The sequence below is a fragment of the Sporothrix brasiliensis genome, assembly GCF_000820605.1.
Source record: "Sporothrix brasiliensis 5110 chromosome Unknown Cont15, whole genome shotgun sequence".
Classification (NCBI taxonomy): domain Eukaryota; kingdom Fungi; phylum Ascomycota; class Sordariomycetes; order Ophiostomatales; family Ophiostomataceae; genus Sporothrix; species Sporothrix brasiliensis.
In genome coordinates this window covers 2,683,115-2,708,111 of record NW_024467134.1, presented here as the reverse complement: position 1 = coordinate 2,708,111, position 24,997 = coordinate 2,683,115, and the positions used below count along the sequence as shown (strand labels likewise).

General features: G+C 56.0%; 5 protein-coding genes across 5 annotated transcripts; 2 read left to right on the top strand and 3 right to left on the bottom strand.

Moving 5' to 3' along the window:
* Window positions 1-4,314: 4,314 nt before the first annotated feature.
* Window positions 4,315-5,865, top strand: SPBR_05877 (uncharacterized protein; the record flags this gene model as incomplete). Its single annotated transcript, XM_040764140.1, has 1 exon — window positions 4,315-5,865. The coding sequence occupies one exon, from the start codon at window positions 4,315-4,317 to the stop codon at window positions 5,863-5,865; it is 1,551 nt and encodes a 516-aa protein (XP_040622508.1).
* Window positions 5,866-6,887: 1,022 nt separating this feature from the next.
* Window positions 6,888-8,002, bottom strand: SPBR_06030 (U3 small nucleolar RNA-associated protein 24; the record flags this gene model as incomplete). The annotated part of the gene is made up of 6 exons (XM_040764292.1): window positions 6,888-6,951; window positions 7,065-7,126; window positions 7,354-7,530; window positions 7,592-7,642; window positions 7,742-7,817; window positions 7,890-8,002. 6 exons carry the CDS (start codon window positions 8,000-8,002, stop codon window positions 6,888-6,890), a joined length of 543 nt encoding a protein of 180 aa, XP_040622507.1.
* A 2,024-nt stretch (window positions 8,003-10,026) lies between these two features.
* Window positions 10,027-11,187, top strand: SPBR_06008 (uncharacterized protein; the record flags this gene model as incomplete). The annotated part of the gene is made up of 1 exon (XM_040764270.1): window positions 10,027-11,187. The coding sequence occupies one exon, from the start codon at window positions 10,027-10,029 to the stop codon at window positions 11,185-11,187; it is 1,161 nt and encodes a 386-aa protein (XP_040622506.1).
* Window positions 11,188-13,137: 1,950 nt separating this feature from the next.
* On the bottom strand, window positions 13,138-17,799 carry SPBR_05491 (uncharacterized protein; the record flags this gene model as incomplete). The annotated part of the gene is made up of 1 exon (XM_040763755.1): window positions 13,138-17,799. One exon carries the CDS (start codon window positions 17,797-17,799, stop codon window positions 13,138-13,140), a length of 4,662 nt encoding a protein of 1,553 aa, XP_040622505.1.
* Window positions 17,800-21,977: 4,178 nt separating this feature from the next.
* SPBR_05593 (ino eighty subunit 1) lies at window positions 21,978-24,887 on the bottom strand (the record flags this gene model as incomplete). Its single annotated transcript, XM_040763856.1, has 2 exons — window positions 21,978-24,143; window positions 24,330-24,887. The coding sequence occupies 2 exons, from the start codon at window positions 24,885-24,887 to the stop codon at window positions 21,978-21,980; spliced, it is 2,724 nt and encodes a 907-aa protein (XP_040622504.1).
* Between the last annotated feature and the right edge of the window lie 110 nt (window positions 24,888-24,997).

Sequence of the window (24,997 nt, the reverse complement as noted above, 5' to 3'; positions counted from 1 at the left end):
CAATGTTCCTTCCGTAGCACTCTGATCGTTCTTTCCTCTCGATCTTTTCGTCTTTTGCGATCGCGGCATCCCACTCTCAAAACGGATTTGTTCTTTGCTCCTCTTCTGGGCCGATGTGCTTGTTTACCGGGTCAAACTTGGCCCATGCGCGCCGCCAGGGAGGAAGAAACTGGGGGTCGGCATTTGACGCTCAGCCCAGCACCAGCTTTGCCTTCGACCAATTCGCGGCTCGCTTTTTACCTAATCTCAACCCCCTTCCGCCGCCTTCCCGTCCGTCGCCCATCGTTCTTTCCCAAGCAAGTTCGATCCTCAGTGCGAGCCCTTTCCTGTGCGAGCAACGTTCTAAGCAACATGTCCCCAAAACAGAAAGTGGCAAGACAGGGCGGGAGGAACGGCAGGTGCAATCGGCCAACAGCGAAAGAACTTTGCAGATACTCCCGGAATGCTTATCGGAAGGTCCAATCGGAGCCACCCAAACCCAAAGGGAACAGGAATCAGAGTAAGGCGAAAGACGTGAACGACCATTGTTGTACGGAGTAGTCGGCCGTATCTTTTTGCCATTCCTGCACCCCTCCTCCCGTATGAGCCATGCCGAGCGGCACCGTCTTAGCAGTGTGTTTTGCAGCGTGCAGAGCCAACCAGAGGCGAGAAAAAGTTTTCCTGTCCGTTTCGGGGCCCTTTTGGAACAGGCTGACTCGCAGTTGCCCGTTTCGCATCCAGCATCCGTTTGCACCTTCCTTGGCCCAAACAGAAGGTACGGCTGCTGTCTTTCCTCTCTGCTTTATCCCGTATTCCAATTTTTGCCCCCTTTTTGGCCATCTCTGTTCTTTGTTTATTTGCCCCGTCATCTTTTCCTTAATTTCCACTGCTGTTTTTTAACAGACCTCTTCGGCCTTTGACAATTTGCGTTCGTCATTTTTGCGATCCCGGTGTCTTTCGACCAATCACATTGCGTGCGCATCCATCGAAAGGTTCTTATCAGATTCGCAAGGACAGCAAAAACGGCACACCCCTGCGCTGTCGCCCCTCTCTTCCCTGTCCTCAACTCACTCAGGAGCGTTTTGGACAGAGAATCGCTTCTTGCACGTACGACGAAAAGGACTACACGAGGCCGATCTCAGCACCGCGTACGACAGACCTCCGCCCTGAACACTTGTCGGACAGAGAAACACTTTGGGAAATACTGTGGTGCGCAACCGACGACCGTCTCCTTGTCTTATCAGGTACTCGAGGCTGGCCCCAAGTCGCCTACTTTGTCCCTAGCCTCGTGGTACTACGTTCCCTCACACAACAGGCTTACGACATACAGCCAGTTCCCTTGATTGAAACGGTGCAAATGTGTGTCAGGTCAGCCTAAAAGCGCAACACTATTTCCAGCCCAGGGCGCAAATTACAAGAACAGATTGCGACATCGCTCAGAGGCACACGCACTCACGGTTGGCCATTCTGCCATTCTTTGCAAAGGCTTTCGCCTCTTGCAGTTCACCTTGTGTGCTTTATCTCGTCCTGGTCTTTCGCGACAATACCTGCCTCTTTGGGTGACACAAGCATCCCTTCACCTCTTACTCCGTACCGGTTGCTTCGATTGTGCCTCGCAACAGCGATCAACTGCCAGTTCACCTTTGAGGTATCTTTGCTTTTCGATCTGATATTCCTACTCTTTGTCTTTTTTTTTTTCGTCTTTCTTCGCCTTGCTCATCTCTCCAGTCTGTGCTGATCACTTGAACAAGGTAAGCAAGCAAACGGCCTTTTCTTATCTCGAACTGCCTGGAGCAGCAGTGCAACACTTATTGCAGCTCTTCATGCGACAACGCCATGCGTCATAACTCTCTGAATTCTCGTTGCTTTTCGTTGCTTTTCTAATCATTCCACAATTTCCTCTGCTCTTTGTTTTCCCCTTTTCTTTCCTTCATTCCCCCTGCCTTTCGCGGCCTCCCATCTCCTTTACTCCGCTTTCCATCTCCTCCGCATCCGCGTCTCAACATGGTTCTGGCCCGTCCTTTGGCTGTATTTGCATTTTGTCCAGCCCATCTGCAACGACTCTAGATCCCACGAGATCTCACTCCTGGACTTGCCTCGATTGGTTCATCAATACGCCCCCAGTATCCTGCCAGCATCACACGACACTTTGTCGCCTCGGGATTTTCTTCCCCTGTGGCCGAGTACATTTCCTTTTGAATGAGGGCCCTTTTGGTAACCTCCCGGCTGGAAACGAAAGCGGACAAAAGATACGGCTCTGGGCGGGAATAAACTGAGAACAGACAAGGGACGAAAACCACAAGCACGACAAGCACAACAAGAAGCAGCATCGTGCCTGGCGACAGACGAAAAAAATTGACCACGAGGACAGAATTGAGTCCCCGCTAATTCTGCGCTACTCTTAGGTTCTCATTGCCCTGTGATGCTCGTCTCGACCTTGCGTCCAGCCGGCCCGACGGGCTAAGAAGCACAACGAGTACGACACACACCGTTCGAAAAACTCACGATACTTCCGCGCTTTCCTTGGTCCCTTTTCCCCTCTTCCCGCCCACTTTCTTACGAGCACTGCTTTCTCCTACATCGATTCCATCTGTTTATTTTCCCCCCGCTCTGATTTTTGTATTTTGTGATTCAACTCGACGGCCGCCTCTGATTTCTTCCTGCTCACATCCACAGCTTTATACCACGACGGCGCCCTGTTTACGCCGATTGGCCGAAATCAATAAGTCGGAAAAGACCCCAGGCTACGACGCCGCCCAACCTCAAAACACTTGTAAGTAGCCACATGGGTGTCGTTGGTTGTTAGCCTTTTTACTTTATTTCCTTGCTCCACCAATTCCTTTTCCTTCTCCACAATCTGCAAATCCGTCGTCTTTGCTCCCACCCCTCTTACCACGATCCCCAGTCACCAACGTCGTCCTTCCTCCATCACCCACCCCCTCCCCCCATCCCTAGCCCTACACTGGTCTACTTCCTTCAAACCAAACCGACGGCCAAGACCAAACACCAACACTCGGTCGGGGGGCATTTGCCTCATCTGCCTGGACCTGGCCATCTTGTTCGTCTAGCAACCTGGCCACCACCATCTTCAACAACCCCCCCTCCGTTCTAGGCCGATGTGGTCTTACTCCCTGTGTTGTTGTGGATGGGTTCGGCTAGATCTAATTCCATACCCCTCTCTCGCATCACGTTGTTATTCTCACCCATATCGTCATGTCATATCAACTTTTTTTACGTTTTTTTTTCGGACTGCCTTTTGTTTCCGTCAATCTCTTGCCAGCTGGGCATCAATGTCGCCATGATATCGCCATCTTTCTCTGACAACAATCCATTCTTCGGCCTCACCATACTCCATCTTCCTTCTGGCTGCCACGGCCTCCAGCGTCTGTAGGCAGACCTTTTTCGTCTCCTGCCATTTCTCACTCCTAGGTCCAGTCTACCGTTCTCTTTATGCTGCAGGATCGTGCTTCCCGGTCTTAGTTTCTGGGCTTGCTACGTGCCAATGGGGGTTTTTTGCTGTCAAGGCCAGCAGGTGCATTACCCGCCAAACTAAAGAGCCAGTAGCTCTAGACTGAAGCTAACTGCATGCCGTGTTTTATAATGAGTGACTGGAGTCCTTTCCTTTCCTTCCTTTCTCCCGCCGAAACTACCAAACTGGCATGGACCCCAACCGTGTCATTCAGCCCGCCCAGCAAGAAAGAAAGAAAACGGTTCCCGGATCCACTAACAAAAAAAAATGTAGCAGCACGTTTGTTGCGCTGGAAAATTTTAAAGAGGAGACGTTTGCTTTGGCCCCCTGACCACTACCCCTCAGGGTGCATTGGCTTTGCCTGTATAGGAAACTAATTACTGCCGTCGGTCGATGACTTTCATTTTCTTAACGACCGCGTATTTTCCCGTTCGCGCAAACCGAGTGATTCACGATAGGCTCAACAGTCTGACAAGCCACGAAACTCGAGAAAAAGAAAGAGGAGAAAAACACATACTTTTGTGGGAGTTTGCTGATTCTGGTCTCCATCTAAAACGGTACGACTGAGAAGAGTCCTCGGAGCTCGATTCTGTTTTCTCTGTTTCCCTTTCTCTTCGCAACCTTGTCGTTCTTTTACCGTTTTTGGTTTTCCGTCTTCATTTTTTCCTCCATCATACAGCCCTCTCTCTTTGATTCGACATCCGCCCCTCCCGCCTTACGAAACGCGCGCGCGCATACACACACACACACACACACAACGCCCTGTGTGCTCACCCGCATAAAAATACTCCTACCTTACCACCCTTCCTTCCCTGGGGTAGCTTTCTTTTCCTATTTTAGGAGGGCGACCGCTTGCACCACTTCGAATGCCTGGAGAACTTCGCGCGGATCTTGCCATACGGCCAGCTCCGACAAATAACCACGACATTGTAATAAACGGCGCCAGCAGTGCTCGTACAAACGGCGCTCCTGTCGGCATTCCCATCCTGAACGGCTCCGCCAACGGCCACAGCTTCGAAGACAAGCGCCAAAAGCACGCCCGGTCCTCGTACTCGGACGCCTCCCCGCTCATCTCTCGAAACAACTCTCTGACTTTCCGGCCAGCAAAGCGCTCCATGCCGGCCCCAGGCAAGACCATTGCCGTCATCAATGCCAGTGGTCGCCAAGCAGCTTCGCTGATTCGCTATGCCACGGCTGTCGGCTACCATGTGCGCGCCCAGATGCGCAACCGGCTAGGCGTCATTGCTACGGAGGTTGCAACAAACGAGAACGTGACAGTCCTTGAGGGCGAGCTGTACACGCGCCTGCCGCGCTCCGACTCAGACAAGGCCAAGGGCGTCTCGCTCGCCGAGGACATTGATGTCACGGGCGAAGGCCCTTCACTCTCCGGTATCGGCGTCAACCACGAACTGATCAACGAGCTCTTCCGCGGAGCACAGTTGGCCTTTATCAACACGACTTTCTATGGCGATGAGCTCGAGATTGGCCAGGCTCTCGCGGATGCTGCCAAGAAGGCTGGTGTCCAGCACTACGTCTACTCGTCGATGCCCGCGCACAACGCCTACGATGCGTACTGGCCGTCACTGCCGCTGTGGGCGGCGAAGCACCGGGTGGAGGAGTACATCTTTAAGATCGGCCTCCCGTCGACCTTTGTCTACACGGGCATCTACAACAACAACTTCACCTCTCTCAAATACCCGCTCTTCTGTATGGACCTGCAGCCAGACGGCTCCTTCCTCTGGGAGGCACCATTCCATCCAGACGCCAAGTTGCCCTGGCTTGACGCAGAACACGATGTTGGTCCGGCCATTCTGCAGATTTTCAAGGACGGTGTGGCAAAGTGGGGGCGTGGTCAGCGTATTGCCCTGGCTTACGAGATGCTTTCACCGCGTGAGGCCTGCCGCCACTTCTCAAGAGGTGTTGGCCGCCCCGTCAAGTACAAGCGCGGCCCCATCCGTATCAACGTGCCTGTTCCCGAGGGGTACCGCGCGCAGTTGGTTGGCCTTGAGAAGCTTTTTATGCTCGGCGGCGACGACCCGAAGAAACAGCCGCCATACTTTGGCAGCCAAACCCTCGACGAGGATGTGCCGTCCGTTGCCTTAAATCTCTGGGAGGCCCCACGTGGGCTCGAGGAGTACGCGCGTGAGGTCTTCCCTCTGGAGGAGCAGGCAAATGGCCTGACATGGATGGAGGAGGACGAGGACGATGAAGAGGACAATGGCGAGGAAGATGACGACCCCACTCCGAGCAATGAGCATCAGCAGCTACATATGCCGCCACAACGCTCGAATGGTGGTGCAGTCGGCGAATTGGTTGTTGCGCAGAACGAACAGGAGGACGAGGACGAGGACGAAGAAGACGACGACGGCTTGGTCATGCGCGTTACCGCACGAGACGACGAAGAGTGGCTGCCTTAGAGCCGTAGCCATCTGCGAATCCACCGACTAATGGCGGCAGGTCATGCAGCGCCTCTGTGGTGTCATTGCGAGCTAATTCAACCCTCTCCCAACGATACTACCTGGTCTCGCATTGCCTGCCGTTTCGTGTCAATTCCTGCCGTCGTTACGTTAATCATTTATTTTCCCCATCTTGCAGACAGGCCCGTCACTCAGCAAGCAGTTTCTATTTTCAAAGCATCAGCAAGCGAGCTGGAGCTTGGGACATGTTTTACAAGGAGAGCAAAACCCAAAAATTATTCTCTTGTTTGTTCCAGAAGCAATTGAATTTACGGCGACGAGAGATGAAATTTTATGAAAACCAGACACTTGATTGTCATGGAAAAGGGGCGAGAGGGGGACGCGGGGTTTATCTATTCGGTGGACATATCTACATATGTTCCATCTTGATATATCTACCGTCTTTTTCGACGAGGCTTTCCTTTGTCCTGTTTTACATTTTATATACACTGTCCGCGTTACGGTCTCTTCGCAATGACCCATCATGCCCACGGCGTTTTATTCCATTTACAGAGGGGTACGGTTTGGTTATCGAAAAGAAACAAAAAATCATGGCGTGTTGAAATAAAAAGGTGGATTGGAACTTTATGGGTGTCAGGAACGGCGGGGTTTTGCGCTTTATGTTGGGATAGCATTGTTTTCTCTGCAGATGACAGCAAGGGAATCAAACGAAATTACAATTCTTTACATATGATGACGCATCACGAAAGCAAATGTGCCCCTGGCGTAGATGCTTCCCCTTTACGTTGTTCCCGTCTACGCGCCTTTTGCACTTGCTTATTTCGCAAAATGCCGCAGAAGCAAAACTGTGAATCGTGACCATTATCTATGAATTGTAAACGATGCAAAACTATGAACCAGCGAGAGATACCTGAACGCCCAACACCGCACAAAAAGATGACTTGGGCGATAGAGTAGTGAACCGCGCAAATACAAAGCAACAGCAGCCTTTCGCATTCGGGACAACTCCCAGGGCAATGGGCTTATGACACCGGTGCACCTGGCAGGTTCTCGATGACGTACTTGCCCCGTGCGACGCTCATGATTCTAGACAGGCAAGATGTTAGTTTCGAAATGGCAACAAAAGTGGAACAACATTGGAACGAAATTGGAAGACGACTAGTCAGGTCAGGGGACGGAAGGATTCGGATTGCACTCACGGCACGCCGGGCACCTTGCGGACTCGTCGTTTCAGGTCGCGATCGTTGGTGGCCACGATATACTGTGATCATTCAAGTTAGCATGCCATCCTTCGTTGGCCATACGAGTTCGCACATGTCGTAGTGTCGGTGCACACGGCCCAACAATGGAAAGAAAGCTTCGCGAGCAGTGAATAGAATATGTAACATACAGTACTACAAAAAAAGTTAGCTCATGAATCGATAGCGAAGCAATGAGGAGGGGGCAAGCTGAAGACGGAAAGGGAAGAGGTACATACCGGTGACGGACGATTCTGTCAAAGATGCAGTCATCGGCATAAATACCCTTGTGAGTGCACTTGGACCGCTCCCACCGCTCGTCTCGGGCAATCTTGAGCGCGATACGGTACTTGGGGCCGAGCTTCTCCAACTCGGCCATGACGCAGTCGGTCATGATGGGGCGGCATGTTGCGTAGAGGCAGTCCATCTGCACACACGGTTAGTGATGGCGTTGGCGGACCTCGCGTCTGCCCAGAAAAATGGCCTACCATCGTTTCTAATAATGGCAGCTTACGCTGAACAGTGTGTGAAAGGAAGTTCTGCAGCGACGTCAGCGCATGAAATGATGCAATGTTGCGATGATGCAATGAAGCAAGAACAATCAGCCCAGCGGCCATGGCAAGACGAAGGCGGCATACTGTGTCAATGAGGACCTGGTAAGGCGGTACGAGCGCCGTGTTGGCCTTGTGGAAGAGAGAGATGGACATTTGCGGGCTGCCTCGGCGTTAGTATACGACGGTAGGAGGAGGCGATGTGAGAGAAGGAGGGCAAAAACATAACACATACACGGAACGGATGAGCTCGGATGACGCCTCGGCCTCGGCCTTCTTCGTCCCCAGCTCGGCCTTGTCCTTGTTCTTCTTCAAGCGGGCATCACGTTGTCCGATCACCCTCTTCATCTGTCGGGGTGGATGGTACGGGTTAGCCGACGGCCACTGCGTCCTCACAGAGGGCCCATCTCACGATGAGGCCACATGCATCGTCCGTGCAACAAAACAAATAAAAAACTTGCCTGCCCAAACTTTCTTGTCTTTTTGGCGACACCCATGTTTGCGGTCGTGTGCAGTTGTGATGGCTCGGTGGTATGGAATGAGACCACAAAGAGGCGAAGACGGGGTGCCGTGTTTTGTATTGATGAAGCGCTGTCCGATGCTGTGATGCGAGCCGTAGATAAGGATCTCGACTTTTTTCTTTGGCTGGAGCGCGGCGACTTTTCTTATCGCGATAACGGCCCGCCAAAATCGAAAATGGGAGAATGGTTCTGGGCGAAGTGCATCCGCGCTAAAATGGCACTATGCTCAGTCATGCGTGGCTGAGCTGTGGCCTACGAATTTGTACAATAAGGTAATCTACACCGTGCATTTTTACAGTGCAGAGTTCAACCACTGTCACAGCGGGTGTGTTGGCGCCGTTTGACGTTTTGCTCCTCTAGTATTTGCCAAAATGCACGATCAAGGAAGGACCGGCCCACCTCTCTCGACGGGTTGAGAAAGAGACCAGCCGGCACCGTGCGAATACCCAGCCACACCCTATCCCATCACAGTACTGACCTATGCAAATCGTGACTGCTTTTGATAGTCGTGCAACGTCGCGCAAAGGCGCGTTTACCGAATGCTGGGGGAGGGCATATTGCCTGCAGCATGATAGGAGACTGGATCACAAATGCAGGCACAGGCCGTTGAAAAGCCATCGCATCCGGGCATTGTAGCAGCGCATCGTCTTGTTCTTGTCGTCTACCTTTTTCGAGCTCAGTGCTCTAGTGCCCGTGATCTACTTCGCACTGTCTTTGTTTGTCACTAACGCAAAGTGGCATCGGCAGCTGTCTAAACTAAAACGGGGCACGGGGAAGGAGCAAGGCACCGCGCAAAACATCCCGCTGCGCACTGTTTCCCCTTTTTATCCCCCTTGTTTGCCCTGTGTTTCCCCTTACGGTAGCCGCTATGGAGGCGCTGTCAGGGCACTCCAGGGCCATGCAGGCGCCAGAACTGCTCTCCCGTCCTTCTCAGACATGCCATTGAGACCCTCTTCCTCTCTTGCCGTCTGCCCGCCAAATGGCGTACTTTCCTCGACACAGTCCAACTCTACATTTCTCACCTGCCTTCCCCTGCGTGTTGCTTGGCGTGCTTTCCGTTCTTTTTTTGGCCCTGGTCTCCATAATATACGAGAGTGTCGAGTCCCGCTCTGGCTGTACTTCGTAGTTTGCCCGCAGCTTTCAGCCCACACCCACTGTGCCTACTTTCCCTGTTTCCTCATTTGGCACATCCTTTCCCCTTTCTCGGTCTGCCCCATTGCCTCCTGCCTCGTGTTCGCTCGTTTCCGCTGGTCCCCAGTAAATTGTTCTCAACTTCTGCTTCAGCTTTCGATTTCTCTTTTCCTCTCCTTTAGCATCTCACGACAACAACAACGACACATCGACATCCGCTCATCGTATTGCCGGCGGCCATCGACCTTGTCTTCTCGACCGCGTCCTTTCGTTCTCTTTCCTTCATTTCGATTTTCATTTCATTTCGATTTCGCTTTCACGCCGCCTTACTTTCGTTTTTTTACGCGCGCTTTTGCCTCATTTTTCGACCTTTTCCATCGGCCCTCCTTTCCATCTCCTACGCCGTCTTCCTCGCAATACAAAGTTTGATACGTAACCATCTGCGGACTTTCGGTACTTCGCTGGCTATATTGGGCACGCTCGCCTCTTATTGCCCTCGCTTTCACATCGCTTTCACACCCTTTTCCGCGTGATACAGCATAGCGTGACAGCGTGTCAGCCGTTGCACCGCGTCTGGCTCACCTCGTCACCACAGCGTTGCCCCTGCATCGTCTCCTCAGAACACAACCGACTATGAAAATGAGTCGGTCACGCGTCTCACTGAAGCGGACGCTTCTCCTCTCGGCGGTCGTCGCTGTCTCTCTCTTCTCCGCCACCGCCATGGCCGCGGACACCACCACCCCGAACAAGGCAACCAACACCAACACGCCCGCAACCCAGAAGACACCGACGACAAACCCCAAGGGTGCTCCTACTACCCCGGCAGAAAAGTCCACACCCGCACCAGAGTCTTCGAATCCGCCTCCGCCTGCCTCGACGCCGGCCAAGTCGACCCCCAAGAACACGCCCAAGCAGCAGTCGTCACCCGATCCAGCCTCCAGCTCCCCCGCACCCGAGAGCTCGAGCGCCGCGGGGACTGTCGTCATCACGCCGACCGGCGGTCAGAGTCCGACCGAGACGGCCTCGGTGCCTACCCTGACGACTCCGGGTACCACCACCTTGCTGAACCTGCCGACGCTCAAGACGACCGACACCGCTATACCCGCGTACCCGGCGCCGACCGTTCCCCCGACTGAGAACGCGCCCTTCATGCAGCACTCCAACCTGCCGGATGGCACGGTCTTCATTGCCGTCGGTGCCATTCTCGGTGGCTTTGCCGCCGCGCTGCTTGTCTGGCGAGCCGTCGTGGCCTACCTGCTGCACCGCTCCATCGCCCGTGCTGCCCTGGCCCAGCACGCTGCAAATGACAAGGCTCCCTTTGCTCCCGCCGCCGCGCCCTTTTACAAGTACTCGGATCGCGAATCGTCGCTCAATGTTGGCGCCGCCGGTGCTGGCAGCGTGGCTGGCTCCGGACGCGGCGTCCGCCGTACCAACCGCGGTCCTACGCCCTCGGCCACGCCTTCGCAGACGAACCTGTTCTTCTCGCCCACGGCTCCCGGTGCGAGCGGCATGGGTGCCGGCGGCAACCGCGACTCCCGACTGCTGCCGTCGGGCTTCTACGCTGCCGGGACTGCTTCGCCTGCAGGTGCAGCACAGGGACAAGCTATCAACATGTCCAACCTGCGTCCCGACTCGCGCCACGGCCGGAACATTGGGCCCAGCCCGCCCGACTCGCCCAACTTTGGCCCCATGCGCACGAACCTCGCTGGTCGCAACATGAGCGGCAGCTCCGTCAGCCTCAACCGCCCCGCGAGCGGCCGCGCCCCGAGTGCGTTTCTCGATGACCTGCTGGACGACCAACCGCATCTGTTCCCTCCCGGCACGGGCCCATCACACAATCACTCGTACAGCCAGTCCAGCCACGGTGGCAGCCGGTTCTAGTCGGTTCTAGTCGGTTCTCGGGCTAGAGCGATACAGCTGTTGGGGCGTGTTGGGGTGTGTTGCGGCGCGTGTTTCTCGACGTACACCGCACGCATCTGTACTCTGTACATGACATTTGCGTAATATACATTTCCTTGCGGGAGGGAACGGATATCGGCAGGGCAGCAGTGTTCATGCTTGTTTCCGTCCTGTCCCTGCTTTATCTTCTCGATATATTTGGCCATCTCTAAGCGCGATGAGTTCGACGGCGTTTTTATACGGTTTCGGCGGCAGATCTAACGGTTTTATTTCTTTACTCTGTTCGATTCATTTCCTTTGGTCTACCAAGGCTTCTGTGCTTTTCCCTTTTCAGTCTGATTTTTTTTTTACTCTTTTGTTTCTATCTACCTGGTTGCTTTCTACAAAAGATGGGCTCGGCTCGTCAACCTAATTTTGGAATCTGGGGGGTGCGACGTTGGGGGAGCGAGAGGTAGCATGTGTGGGCACCTTCTGACCCAGTTGCCACGTCCCAGCACTGCTCATCAACTCTCCTGCAGCAGCCCCCCCTGCCCTGTTCTTGTTTTCTTTGGACAACGCGTGTCCCAGCATGAAAGAGGAGTCGCGGTCGACTGATTATCTCGTCATGATCTTTGTCCTATCTTCACTAGTCCGCTTTCCGTTTCGTGGTACGTTTGTAGCATATGCCATAGCCTCAGATCCCATATATTTTACTATGTTCCATCATTGCTCCAATGTCGCGCCGGTGGCCAAAACCGGCTCGAGATTTTCGTAAATTTTCTCATCTTGCTCACCGACATGTCGGCAGGCGAGCATCAAAATAAATACATCTTGACAAAGTGCTCCTGCGTTCGATGATGGCAGACGCAGATTTCCGCCTGCTGCTTTACATCAGAAACAGATCGTATCTGTGTCTGTAAACATTTGGAATGGTCTACGCCATACGTTCGTACCCTTTCCTGCCATGAGACTCGGCCCTGTCTCTCCTTTAAAATACAGAGTTAATTGAGCAGTTGGCTGTTTGGAGACACCAATGTCTCGGCCGCATCCTTCGTCGTCATGTACGGCAATGTATAGCCACACCGGACCTTCCACTTACATTCTGCGATTGAGCCTTGTAGCCCACCTCGTCTTGTATTATTGATTGCGGTATTTGACCATATCGTAGCCACCGTGTTAACACCTTTCCTTGTATTCGCTCACGGCTCGATAACAACCACTACTGGCTTCATTGGCCGAAAGTGTGGGAACGAGCGATCCGTGAGACGTGAGCATCGCGTAAAGCTGCTGTTTTTGGTTCGTCAGACGAGGAAAGAACACGTAACGCGCTGCAAGAGAAGCCGTTTGTTTCAGTGGCAAGAGCAAACGAGCACGGATCGTCGTTCCTGCCTGTACAAAACAAAGACTGATAAACGAGCAAGAACGAGCTTCAGGGGGGCGTTACACAGGGGAACACTGGGGAGGGACGACCGTCTGACTCCTGCCCATTTGGGGCCGTATGGAGTCGATCGTTAGATTTCTTGCTTTTGCGCCACAAAACAAAGGACTCTCAAATTCTCTCTTTTTCTCAATCTTTCTTATCGTCAAACGACACCACCCCCCAAACGACGTCTAGCGAGTCTTGCTACGAACAGCAACAGCTTTTGCGTACAAGGTCACCCCGATGCGACTAGAACAGGGAACGAACCTGGTTTGCTGTTTTATTGTATTACTTTCAGTGTTTTTTCTATGGGTAATAAACAATGAGCTCGCTCAATGGGCTTTTATATGGACGAAGAGCAGACGTAACTAACGGCAAATGACTTTTCTTCTTCTCCTTCTCCCGGTCCGTCTCTCGGATTTCAGAATGTCAAACATAACAAAGCAAAGGTATCATAATTGGTACTAGGCGTCTTGGTTTCAACAAAAAGACCGCCGATATGACAAGCAAACATGCAGACGCTGCTTCTACACCTACAACTGCACCTTCTCCTTGCCCGCCTGGCTGGCGACATAGCTCTCCAGCTTGTCCTGGGCAGCGCTGATGTCGTCCGCACGAATGCCGCTCCGGTCGCACATGCCACGGAAGATGCCGTTCTCGTTCTGGTACAGCACCATCGGGTTGTCCAGCTCGGCAATGGCGCCCTGGTCCATGACACAGATGCGGTCGTAACCAATAATGGTCCGCAGACGATGCGCAATGCACAGCAGCGTCTTGCCACGGAAGCCCGAGGCGATGGTCGCCTGGATCTTGTCGTCCGTCTCCATGTCCACCGACGACGTGGCCTCGTCGCACACGATAATCTGGCTGCCACGCACCAGTGCACGTGCCAGGGCCATAAGCTGGCGCTGGCCCAACGAGAAGTTCAAGCCGTCTTCCTCCACAACGCTGTCCAAGCCGATGCGCGTCGCATCACGACCAGCCGCCGCTGGTGGGTGCGTCTCCGGCACAACAGAACTGCTCACAGCGCCAGTCTTGTTGCCACTACCACTGCCACTCCCGCTGCCACTGGCGCCACCACTGGCGGCTCCGGAAATGGCCTGCTGCTCGGCCTCGTCCGTGACCAGATCGGCTTGGCGGAGCGCCGACCACAACTCCAAGTCGTTGTGCTCATTGAACGGATCCAAATTGCTGCGGACCGTGCCGCGGAAGAGTGTGGGATCCTGGGGAATAATTGCGAGGCGCGAGCGCAAATCGTGGAGACCAATGGTCGCAATGTCAATGCCATCGATGCTGATGCGGCCGCCGCTAATCTCGACAAGACGGAACAGCGTCGACATGATGCTGGACTTGCCAGCACCGGTCCGGCCGACGATCCCGATACGCTCGCCGCCCTGCACGTGGATGCTGAGGCCGCGCAGCACGAGCGGAAGACCCTCACGGTAGCGCATCTCCACGTTGTCAAAGATAATCTCGCCCTTCTCCGGCCAGCTCTGGCGCACGTCAACAGTGTGCAGCGGTGCTTCTTCCTCCAGCTGCTGGCCGTAGTACTGCAGGCGCTCGACGGCGTTCATACCATTCTCCACCTCGGCGAGCTGACGCACCGTGAACTGGATCATCTGCACAATGGCCAGGATGTACGACAACACAAGGCCGCCAATGGACGGCGAGACGTTGAAGCGCGACGTCACGACGAGGATCCCGGTTGTGAATACAAGCAGGTTGCCAATCATGTCGAGACGCACAGACAGCCAGCGCTGGTTGCTGAACGTCAGGTAATATGCCGAGTTCATGTTGTCAATGGCGTTGCGCAGGTCTGCCATGAAATGCTCCCGCAGGCCGTAGGCCCGAATGCAGGCCACGCCGCTGAGGCCCTCGCCAAACTTGGCAAAGACGGTCGACCGAAGCACCGACTCGAAGCGCTTCACCTCGCGCGCCGACGACCGGTAGAAGGACGTGGCGAAGAGGAAGATGAGGAAGAGCGGACCAAGGGCAATGGCAAAGTAGTGGAAGAAGGCGATGATGAGGGCAAAAACCGAGACGATGCTGCCCACGCTGAAGAAGTACATGCGCATGGCGTCGCTCAGCGCGTTGTCCATGACGTCCACATCGCGACTGAACCGGTTGGTGATACGACCAAGGGGAGTCGTGTCGAAGAAGGACATGGGCGCACGCAGCACACGCCCAATGGCGCGACGCAGCATGACCTTGGACGCGCTGGTGCCAAAGATGGACAAGGACACCATGAAGCTGAAAGTAAGCAAGGCCTGGACCGCACCGAGAGCAGCATACACGCCAATGTACACGCCCGTCGTGAAGCCGAATTTATCCGACGTCCAGTACGAGAGCCACAGAGACGTCACAATGTTGGAGCCCTGTGAGAGGATGAGCAAAAAGACAACCAAGGGGCCGTTCAAAATGGAGCCAGACGACCGAATGTAGTCGGCGATGGTGGACCACGGAACACTTGCGACGGCGCGCTCTTCGCTCTGCATCAGGGTCTTGCCCTTCTTCGTCTTCTTCTTCTTGCCCTCGGCATCCGCAGACGCTGCCGCGGGCGCGCTCGCCTCCTGCTCCTCCTCGACCGACGTCGACTCCATCAGCTGCTGGAAGCCCTCGTGGTCACGCATCAGGTTGTCAAACGTGTCGACTGCCTGGATCTTGCCGGCCTCCATCCAGATGATACGGTCGCAGCGGTTGAGCACCCAGAGCTGGTGGGTGGCCAGAATACGGCACTTGTCCTTTAGCAAACCAAGGATGGCATGGTCAAAGATGTGGCGGCCAACGTGAGCATCGACAGCACTCAGGGGATCGTCCATCAGCACGATGTCGGCGTCAAAGTAGATGGCACGCGCAATGTTCAGGCGCTGCTTCTGGCCTCCGGAGATGGTGATACCGCGCTCACCAATCTCGGTCGCGTCGCCAGCCGGCAGCATGTCCAAATCGGGCTGCAGGGCACACGCTTGGATAACATCTTTGTACCACTTGTCGCTGTACTCCTTGCCGAACAAGATGTTCTTACGGAGGGTGGCGTTCTGAATCCATGCGTACTGCGGACAGAAGGCGCGGGACGCGCCCAGGACAACCTCGCCACTGGTTTTGCGCATATCACCGGCAAGCGCCGCCAACAGAGAACTCTTTCCGCTGCCGACGGAGCCGATGACAGCGACCAATTCGTTGCGGCCGATGCTGAAGTTTAAGTCGTTGAGCTTGAACGGGTCGAGCTCCTCGACAAGCGTGCTGGCAGTGTCACCAGCGCTCCCATCCGACGAAGCCGGCCGGGCCGCCTTGGCGGTCGCCTCTTTTTTCTTCTGACCCTTCTTCGAGGGAGCGGCTCCTGGTCTCTTACTGCCCGGCCCGTCGTCGGTCTCCTGCGTAGGGGTTCTCTCCCAGGTAAAGCTGGCATCGTGCATCTCGACAGCATGGAGGCCTTCGGGCTTCCACTCGACGTCCTCCTCCTGCTCCTCGGCAAGCAAGAACTCCTGGATCCGCTTCACGGACGTCCAGGCGTCGGTGACCTGGCCAATGACAAGGGGCAAGAGGTTGAGCGGCATACGCAGGCCATTGAACAGGGCCAGAGACGAGAAGACCTTGGCGGGAGCGAGATTGTGGTGCGACAGGGAGAAGGCGATGAACGACAGCATGGAGGCGAAAATGGGAAGGGACAGGCTGATGGCCATGATGGCATTGCGGATGGACAGCAGGACCTGGATCATGGAAATCTCGTTGGCGCGGTACTCCTCGAGACGGGCCAAGAACGAGCTCTCCCAGCCAAAGTACTTGACGAAGCGCACGGACTGCAAGATTTCCTGCGTAAGAGAGACGCGCTGGTCCGTCACGCGGTTGATCAGCTTGCGGCGTTTGAAGAGGCTCTTGATGGCCCGGGTGAGCACCGGAATGCCAACGACGAGCAGACCAAAGCCCGCAAGGGCGGCATAGGTCAAGTTGACGAGCAGGAGAACAAGGGTGATCAAGCAAGAGATGGGGGCACACCAAATGATGTGGAAGAGGCCGCAGGCCTGGTCGATGCGGTAGGTGTCGACGCTCATCAGGTTGACAATGCGACCATTGCCCCATCCGATGCCGTCGCCGGCCACCAGAGCACCCGACTTGGCGGCGGCGGCGGCGGCAGCAGCAGCAGCAGCATCAATGTTCATGCGCTTGGCCTTTTCCTTGTCCGATTTGTCATCGCCGTCGCTCGCATCCTTGCCACTGGCATCCTTGGATGCGTCGGCAGGGTCGTCGGGGCGCGCGCGGCCGCCAGCCTTGGCGCGGCCAGACACAACCATGCTCTTTTCATAGATGAGGTTGATGAGCGTGGCGCGGACCTGGCCACCGATCATCATGCCGCGGAAGATGAAGTGGTTTGTGCCCAGGCTCTGGAGCATCTGCATGATGGTGACGCCAAAGACGAGGCCGAGGCCGCGGCCGATGTGGGGCGCCGGGCCGCCATTGTTGCTGGCGTTGTACGCATCGGTGGCGAACTGGATCAAGAAGCGCAGGGTAAAGGGCGACATGACCTGGAAGATGGAGGACGAGAGCTGGCACATGCCGCCCAGCCAAAACTCGAAGAAGTAGGCCTCGTGCATGGCCCAGAGGAGGGGGTACTTGTCGCCGCGGGCGACGCGACGCTTGAAGGAGGCGCGGACGCGGTCGGTCATGGGCTCGACGGCGCGGCTGGGGTTGACGAGCCAGATGTCGTTGAGCTCGAGGGGGCGGGAGTAGCCGGTGCGCATGAGGGGGCCCTGCCAGTGGAAGATGAGCTTGCTGAAGAAGTTGGCCTTGTCTTCCGGGCACACGGTGCGCTCGTCGGGGACGGCGGGGACCTTGCCCCAGCGCAAGGGGTTGATTCTGTGCATGAACGACCGCTTTGGCGGGAGTGCGGAAGCAGCAGCAGCAGCAGCCGAGGTGGCGGCGCTGGTGGCGCTGGCGTCGGTGGCCGTGCTGCGGACGCGGTGCATCTCCTCCTGCTGGCTCTGCTGGGCGCGGCCCACCTGGCCGCTGTCGTCGTCGTCGTCGAAGTCGGAGTCCTGGTCCATGGCGCCCATGGCGTCCATGGCAACGTCCTTTTCGCTTATGACATCCTCGTCGCTTTTGTTGGCGGCAGCGGCGGCGACGGAACTGCTGATGGGGTCGGGGACATCGGCGACCTCGCGCTCGTGCTCCTTTTCGTTTTCATATTCGGAGTCGCCCATGATGGTGGGCTTACACGCAGTTGGGCGGCGATGTCGTCCAAATGCGGCTGCCAAGGCGTCTGGTCAAACAAAACGGCGGCTCAGATGGTCCACCTTGGCAATAGGTCTGACGATGATGCGTTGTTGATTTTGTCTTGATTGTCCTAAAGGTTTGTTCCGTCGATCGGCGCCAGTCGACGTCAGAGAGGGACAATACAAAACAAACAAGGAGCGTGGCTACTAATTAAATAAAGAAGGGAGCGAGCCAAAGCGACAGCAGCTGAACACGACAAAGAAAGGAACACAAGGAACGGATCAAAAAAAAAAGAAGAAAAAGAAAAGACAGGAGGAAACTACGGCACAGAAATACAAGGTAGGTTCTCCGTCTCAAAGTCCTGATTGCCACGCGGGTTGTGGTTAGTTTGCATCGATTGCGGGCGGACTTTTATTTTTTATTTTATTTTTTATCCGCCACTCCTCTTTTTCTCTCCTGTGTTCCAAGCCGTCATGGATGTCGTACGGAGTTACAGAATACATGCGACGGTATTATCTAACTAGTTCTTTTTCTAGGGCGTCTGGGGAGAGCGGGCTGGAGGACGCTTAGGCCGATTCCAGAAGGTGGTGCGGTGCTAGGACTCGGAGGTGACGGCGACTGAGGGTGCCGACAGGTGCGTGGGCCGCCCGTGCTAGGCGGGATGGGTTATGGGTTTGTCAGGATTGCGTTGATTTCCTGGGTCACCGTCCACTGGTTCGCTACCATCACAGAAAACAGAACCGATGCTTTCTTTGCGGCAAGGGCCCGCGGCAGGCAGCAAGCTAGCCACACTGTCGCCCCCTTCGCCCATACACTGCCTGAACCGGCGACAAGAAAACATGGCAAAGTCAGTGAATGGAGCCGACTCGACAATTCCAGTCAATCTTGAGGATGCAGGACTTGATGCAGGTCTTGGATCAACCACTGAACAAGCCCTATCCCCGATTTTTGCTCCGGCCGTGGATCTCTCAGAAAACGGTGTCGCACGCAATCGGAGCTGAGTCACAGCGGCAGCCGTCTGGGTATTTGACCATGGCGGTCCACAAACGAATGGGCAGGTCGCCAGCTCGTCAATCTGCCGGCGTGTGGAACGACCGGGCACATGGGTTATGGGTTGCCGTCCCAGGCTGAGCTGAGCCGCAGGACGAAATCACCAAAGCGCAACGAGAATATCGAGCCACGGCGTGCAGTTACTAGATGGACTTTGTTGAGAGACCAGGCCAAGCCTTCAGCAGGGGGGTACTTGTGTTGGCCAACAGCGGTTGGTTGGACGGCCCGGCAAATCGGCACCGGAAAGGCTATCACCACTGCATGACCAATGCAAAGCCACTGTGGAGCAACACTGGCGCGGAACAAAGCAACGAAATCGAAGAAAATGATTTGGACACGCGAGGTTGCTGCATTCCGGCAGGGTTGCTCGCGTAAACCACAAGCGATTTTGTTCCTGGAAATACGGAGCAACACATTACGAATGGTGAATGGCGAAAACGACGTCCACGCTGTCCCTGTCGCGTATTTTCGCGGACGTCTTCGCGTACGATGCTTGTGCTATCTCCGTTTGGGCATCGCCGTTGTTTACCCCTGGCCGCGCAGAAAAAGGCGGTAAAGACTCGACGAAAACGCCACGACGCACGAAAATGAGACTGGGAATGCGCACCACAAATCCAACGGCTCGCACAGCACCAAAAGACAACACAGGGAACCAATGACGGGCCGGGGCAGGAAATGGATCCTACCCGCCCAGTCAAGCGTCCGTGAGTCAAAGAAGAGTCAAAGACGAGCCCCAAGATTCGTCCAAGTCGGCCACCATGAGGCGGCTGCTTCTTGGCCGGTGTCGGTGCCGGCCACGAGAAAGAAAGACGTCTAATGACGTCTCCCGTGGTTGGTGCTCCGAGGATGGGACTTGGACTCCGAGGTTGGTGCAAGCTGGCAGCAGGCTAGCCAGACGGCCGCGCACACAGTAAGCACAAACTCGAGTCCGACTCCCGTCCATGCACGGCACACGGCAGCCTTTACAAAAAAATAAAAAATACACAGTACTTCGTATGTGCGCCACGGACATGCAAAAGCTCCGACGTTGTATCTGCTTTTCGGCACGGCTGGCCAGCCCCATTAACCAAGGAAACAGAAAAACCAAGGCTCCATCTGTTGCGGCGCGTCACGACGACACGACCTGGCAGGGCGCGCAACGTTGACGCGCATGGCCCTGCATGGCATACCGTACAACCGTTCTCGTTGAATTGTTGAATCCCCGCCATCTGATCCGACTTACCCATGCTTTCGGAGACGGGACTTGGAGTACGATGTTTCCTTGCAACATGACTGGCCAACATCACCGGCCTGCTTTCCGTCCCTCCGCCTTCTTCCCTGCTTCATCTTCCTTACCTCCCTGCACCGTCCACCTCCCTGGCCCCCTCAACCTTTAGTCTTGGCGGCAGTTGACGCCAGATGACTCGACTTGTCCCCCTAGTCGGTGCCGACCATCGTTGCCTACCTGTCAGTCCATCCGCCTCATGCACCACATATTCGACGGCGTATGCCGGGCACCGGCCCCGACGCATGCTCCTTCTCCAGGCCAGCTTTGACGGGGCGGGTGGGTACGACACAGACATATGCCGGCAGTTACCCACTGCGACAGCAGACAATCGCGTGGACAACCTGCACTGCTTGGGGCGGTGGGCACATTCGAAGATATTCGCATCTCACATCTGACGGAATATCTGGAGTGCAATGTGTCGTTCAGAAAGCTCACCAGAGAATGCGATCCAGGAACCACCTGCGGAGTATGGAGTATTGCTCCGCACTACAGAATGCAATGTCGGACGTTATCTGCACCGACTTCCCGCAGGGATTGGGCAGTATTGGCGACGTTTTGTCCATTTCGGTTGGACTCGCATTACCCCCGGTTTTTATTTAGACTTGTGTCCTACAAGTGCGCCAAAACGCCAACAGCACGACGAAAATGCTTGGTTTCGCTCTTGATTGGTAATACAAAATACAAAGCGAAGAAAGCAAACAATACGAAAACGAACGGCCCAAAACGGCGGACAAACAGTGCCATACAATCATACAGGCCAAAGCAAGGGGAAGGCTCACTATAGAAACACATTTGTCCAGTGTCAAACAACTGAATGGCCACTGCTGAAGACCACAGAGATACCGCTGTGGAATTGGATCGTCTTGGGGACTGAATTCGTCTCTCACACTCGGCTCATTGGAGCCTGTAAGGATGCTGCAGGAAATATGACTTGACCACTGCAACTAGCCCTACAGGGGTGAAAAGCACGTCTACAAGGTGTCCGAGAAATGTGGAGCAGAGGGAGGGGGCCAATGGGAGGGCACGAGGGCACCTGAGGGAATCCTTCCGACATGCTATCGGAACCATAAACCAGGCTCTTGGTGTGCGCGACTGACTCTCCAAATAAATAAATAAAATAAGTAATAAAATAAGTAATAAAATAAAATAAAATAAAATAAATGCATGGAATCGACCAGCCTTGTTTCCTGTTTTGTTTTCCGTTTTGCTGCCCTCCTCCCCATCTGTGGAGCGAACGCCACTTCCGGAAGGAGAAAAAAGCATTACGTCGTAGACATACTGAAGGAGTAAAGAAGTGGCACCGTTATCGGCGGACATCGACGCCTGTTACCGATGATTTGCCTTTTGCGAAGCACAGGTGGTGTAAAGAAAGGCAGGTGCGCAGTCTCTAATTGTAAAATGTGTATTTATTAATAAAACAGGACATCAAGCCACATTTCAGACATCACAGTGGCGACAGTAACGCATCGATATACATGAGGCTAGGATGTACCGATTAATAAATGCAAGCATCAACAATAACAAAACACCGTGCACCCTGTTCGTAAGAACCCGTATCCATCGCCACGTGAAAGTGAAAGCAGCGCAATACTGAAACAGATTCAAAGTCTCCAGCGACATCGTCTGTATAACCCCCAATGTTGCTGTCCCAAGTCGACGAGTGACAAAAATAAAATAAAAAAATAAAAAAAATAGACAAAGTTGTCCCCAGCCAGACAAAAGAACAATAGACACCCGTGAAAAGAACATCCTACTCCGTCCGTCTTTCTCGTACAAAGTCTACAAACCAAAAGAACCAAGACTCAGGGAACAGCTCTCTTCCTCATGCAGCATCGTCTGTGCAAAGGCCTACTCCGAGTCCGAGCCCATGCCGAGCAGCGCCTTATCCACGTCGTTGAGCTCGTCTTCGTCGTCCTCGCCGCCACCGGCCCCATTGGCCGCCTCGTCGCCTCCCTCGTCCTCGCGCTTCACCTTGGCCGCGCGACTGCTGCCGCGGGCCGGCGCGCCGGACGTCTTCTTCTTGATCGTCACGCGTGTCTTGTTGACCGGCGCGGCCGACACCGACGCCACGTCCTCTGTGTCGTCGGCTCCGTCAGCACCGTCGGCACCTTCGGCAGCGTCCACATCGTTGTCGGCGTCACCCTCGCCCTCTGCGCCGCTGGCCAGGACCGTCGTATCCTCGCCACCGGCGTCGTCCGCGCCAATGCCCGCACTGCCGTTCCGGCCGCCGGCATCGCGCGTCGCCACGTCGCCGCCGCCGCTACTGGCCAGAAGCGCGGCTGCCTTGGCCGCGCGCCGCCGCCGCGCCGAAATGGCGGCCGGTGTGTTGCTAGGAACACGGCCCGACGAGACGCGGCCGCCGCGCGCACGGCTCAGGGCTGCCACGGCCGGAACCTGGCCCGTTGCGTCGGCCGCGCGCCGCTTCTTGGCTGCCGGAACGGGTGTCGTCTCGACAAACGACATGGACATGGACGCGTCGGCATCGCCGCCCGGCTGGTCCAGGTCTTGCTCCTCCTCCGTCTCGTTGGGGTCCCGGTACTCGTCCTCGACCGCCGGCACGTTGACGCGCGGCCGCTTGATTGTCGGCACCACCATGTTCTTGGCCATCCCGTCCGTCTCCCAGCGGTTGAGCCGACGGCAGGCGCGCCGCATCGCCGAGGCATACGCCGACACTTCCTCGCCAAAGTCCTCCGGCTCGGTCTTGATCTGCACCAGGCCGTGGAAGCCGCGCTCGCGGAACGCGGTGCCCGTCGCCATGCTCTGCGGCGCGCCCATTGTAAACGTAAACAGCTCACGGTTGAACGCCAGGTTGGATTCGTCCTCGCTGTTCTCAAACGGGTCCTCGACCTCGTCCAGGCGCCGCAGCGCCCGCACAATCGCGCCCTCGGTCCGCCGCGTCTTGCGCGACCGGTGGTGCTTGCGGTGCATGCCGCGCGACAGCAGGTACTCAATCCGCTGCTTGCGGTTGTTCTCCACGGCAATCTGGTGCGCCGTCGGAGGGCGCGGCTTGCGGCTGGGCGCCAGCGATGTGTTGGCGCGGACGTCGTCATCGTCGCCGTCATCGTCGTCGTCGTCGCGGCGGTGCCGGCTGCTGCGGCCGTCAGGCTTCGCCGACTTGCGCTTGCGGCGCGTCTGCTGCATCTGCTGCTGCTGGTGAAGCTGCTGTATCAGCGGAGGCTGACGCACCGGCGACGGCCCCCCGCCCCCATCCCCCAACGAAAACTTGTGCGGCCCGCCACGACGCGCAGAACCTGCGGCGGCACCGCCGCCAAACGAGCGGATCAGCGAGCGTGGCGGCGGCGTGGACCGCATGCTCTCGACGTCGCTCTCATGCTTGGAAGGGCGAATGCGCGGCAGGATAGCCGGCGGTAGGGACCGCTCATTGTCCGTGCCAGCGAGCTCAGCGGCTGATTCCTTGACGGCCGCCGCGTCCCTGGCCGCCGCCGCGGCCGTAGCAGCCGCAGACGGGCGCGAGGGGCGCGAGCTGCGCTTTTGCGACGCCATGTCAATAAAGTGCTCGTCTTGCAGAATAAGGGAGCGCAGCTGCTTCTTGCTTGTGCCAAAGGCGATCTCGACCATGGTGTCAATGTTCTCTTGCTTCTCCTGCTCAGGCGTCATCTCCTCCATGACGGGGACGCCCTGGTTGGCGACATCGACGCCATAGTCGACGCCCGGACCGAACGGGTTCTCTTCGCAGCCCTCCTCGGTGAAGTCGGACTCGAGGTAGAACCACACGACCCAGAGGAACGCGCGCGCGCGCGACGCGCTCGTGAGGTTGGTCTTCATGATCAAATCGTGGAACTCGCGGCCCGGCGGGAAGTGCAGCTCGGCTACTTTAGAGGCATTGTTGCAGATCAGGAACAAAAGGTTGACCGGGTTGGTACGCGGGACGTCCATGTCCTTGAGGAGGTCCAGCGACCTCGGCTCGGCGCGGTCTTCTGTGCCGCCCTTGAGGATGGACTTGAGGCGCGGCGCGTCCTGCAATTGCTTGTAGTCCTGCGGCTTCTCGTGGATCTGGAGAGAGGGAATCGCATGGTAGGTGCGTAGTTGCGCACGCATCTCGGGGAAAACTGAGCAGGTGTTAGAATGCGAAAAGGACATGCACCGTTCAGAGAGAGAGAGTGTGTGTGTGGAAAGAGAGAGGGACGACTCACAATTCAACGTGGTGTTCATGCGGCCGATGTTGACCAGCAGACACACCATGGCCATGTTTTTGGCCGCTTCGCGGTCCGTCAGCAGCTTGTCGTGCAAAATCTTGCTGGTCTTGCTGCTTCGGGCCATTGTGTCAATGTACAGGTCCGCGAAGCACTGCTTGGGCATCGTGTCGGGCTCGTAGCTGTTTGTAAAAACGCAGTGCTCGTCGGCGAAGACGGCCCGCAGAAAGTCGTACTGGATGTCGACACGCCACAGCGGCTCGCCATCCTCCTTCTTGAGATGCCGGATCTTGCCAATGGCGCTGGGGTCCTTGAACACGCCGGGCCCCCCAGCGCCATTGGCACCACCGGCAGCCGAGGAGTCACGACCGCCCCGGCCCCGACCGCGCCCACTGCCAGCACCACCGCGGCGTTCTGATATGTCGGGTGTGTCAATCATGCGGCTCGTGTTCCGTGACGTGTTCCGCGGGGTGCCATTTTCACGGTCGCTGGCGTCGTCTTCGGTCAGATTCGCCGCGTTTGCGGCAAAGGACTTGTCGTTGGGTGCAGGCGACGTTTGGGGCTCAACTTCCGTCGTGCTCATGGCCGAGCTTGGAGAGGCCATTGTGAGCTGATGGCGCCTGCCGTGGAGATGCAGGGAGGCTGTGGGTTGATGGGGGATGCCACCCAAATCGCCGCGGTGATGAAGTTGTGGCCAGGGACGATGGATGATGG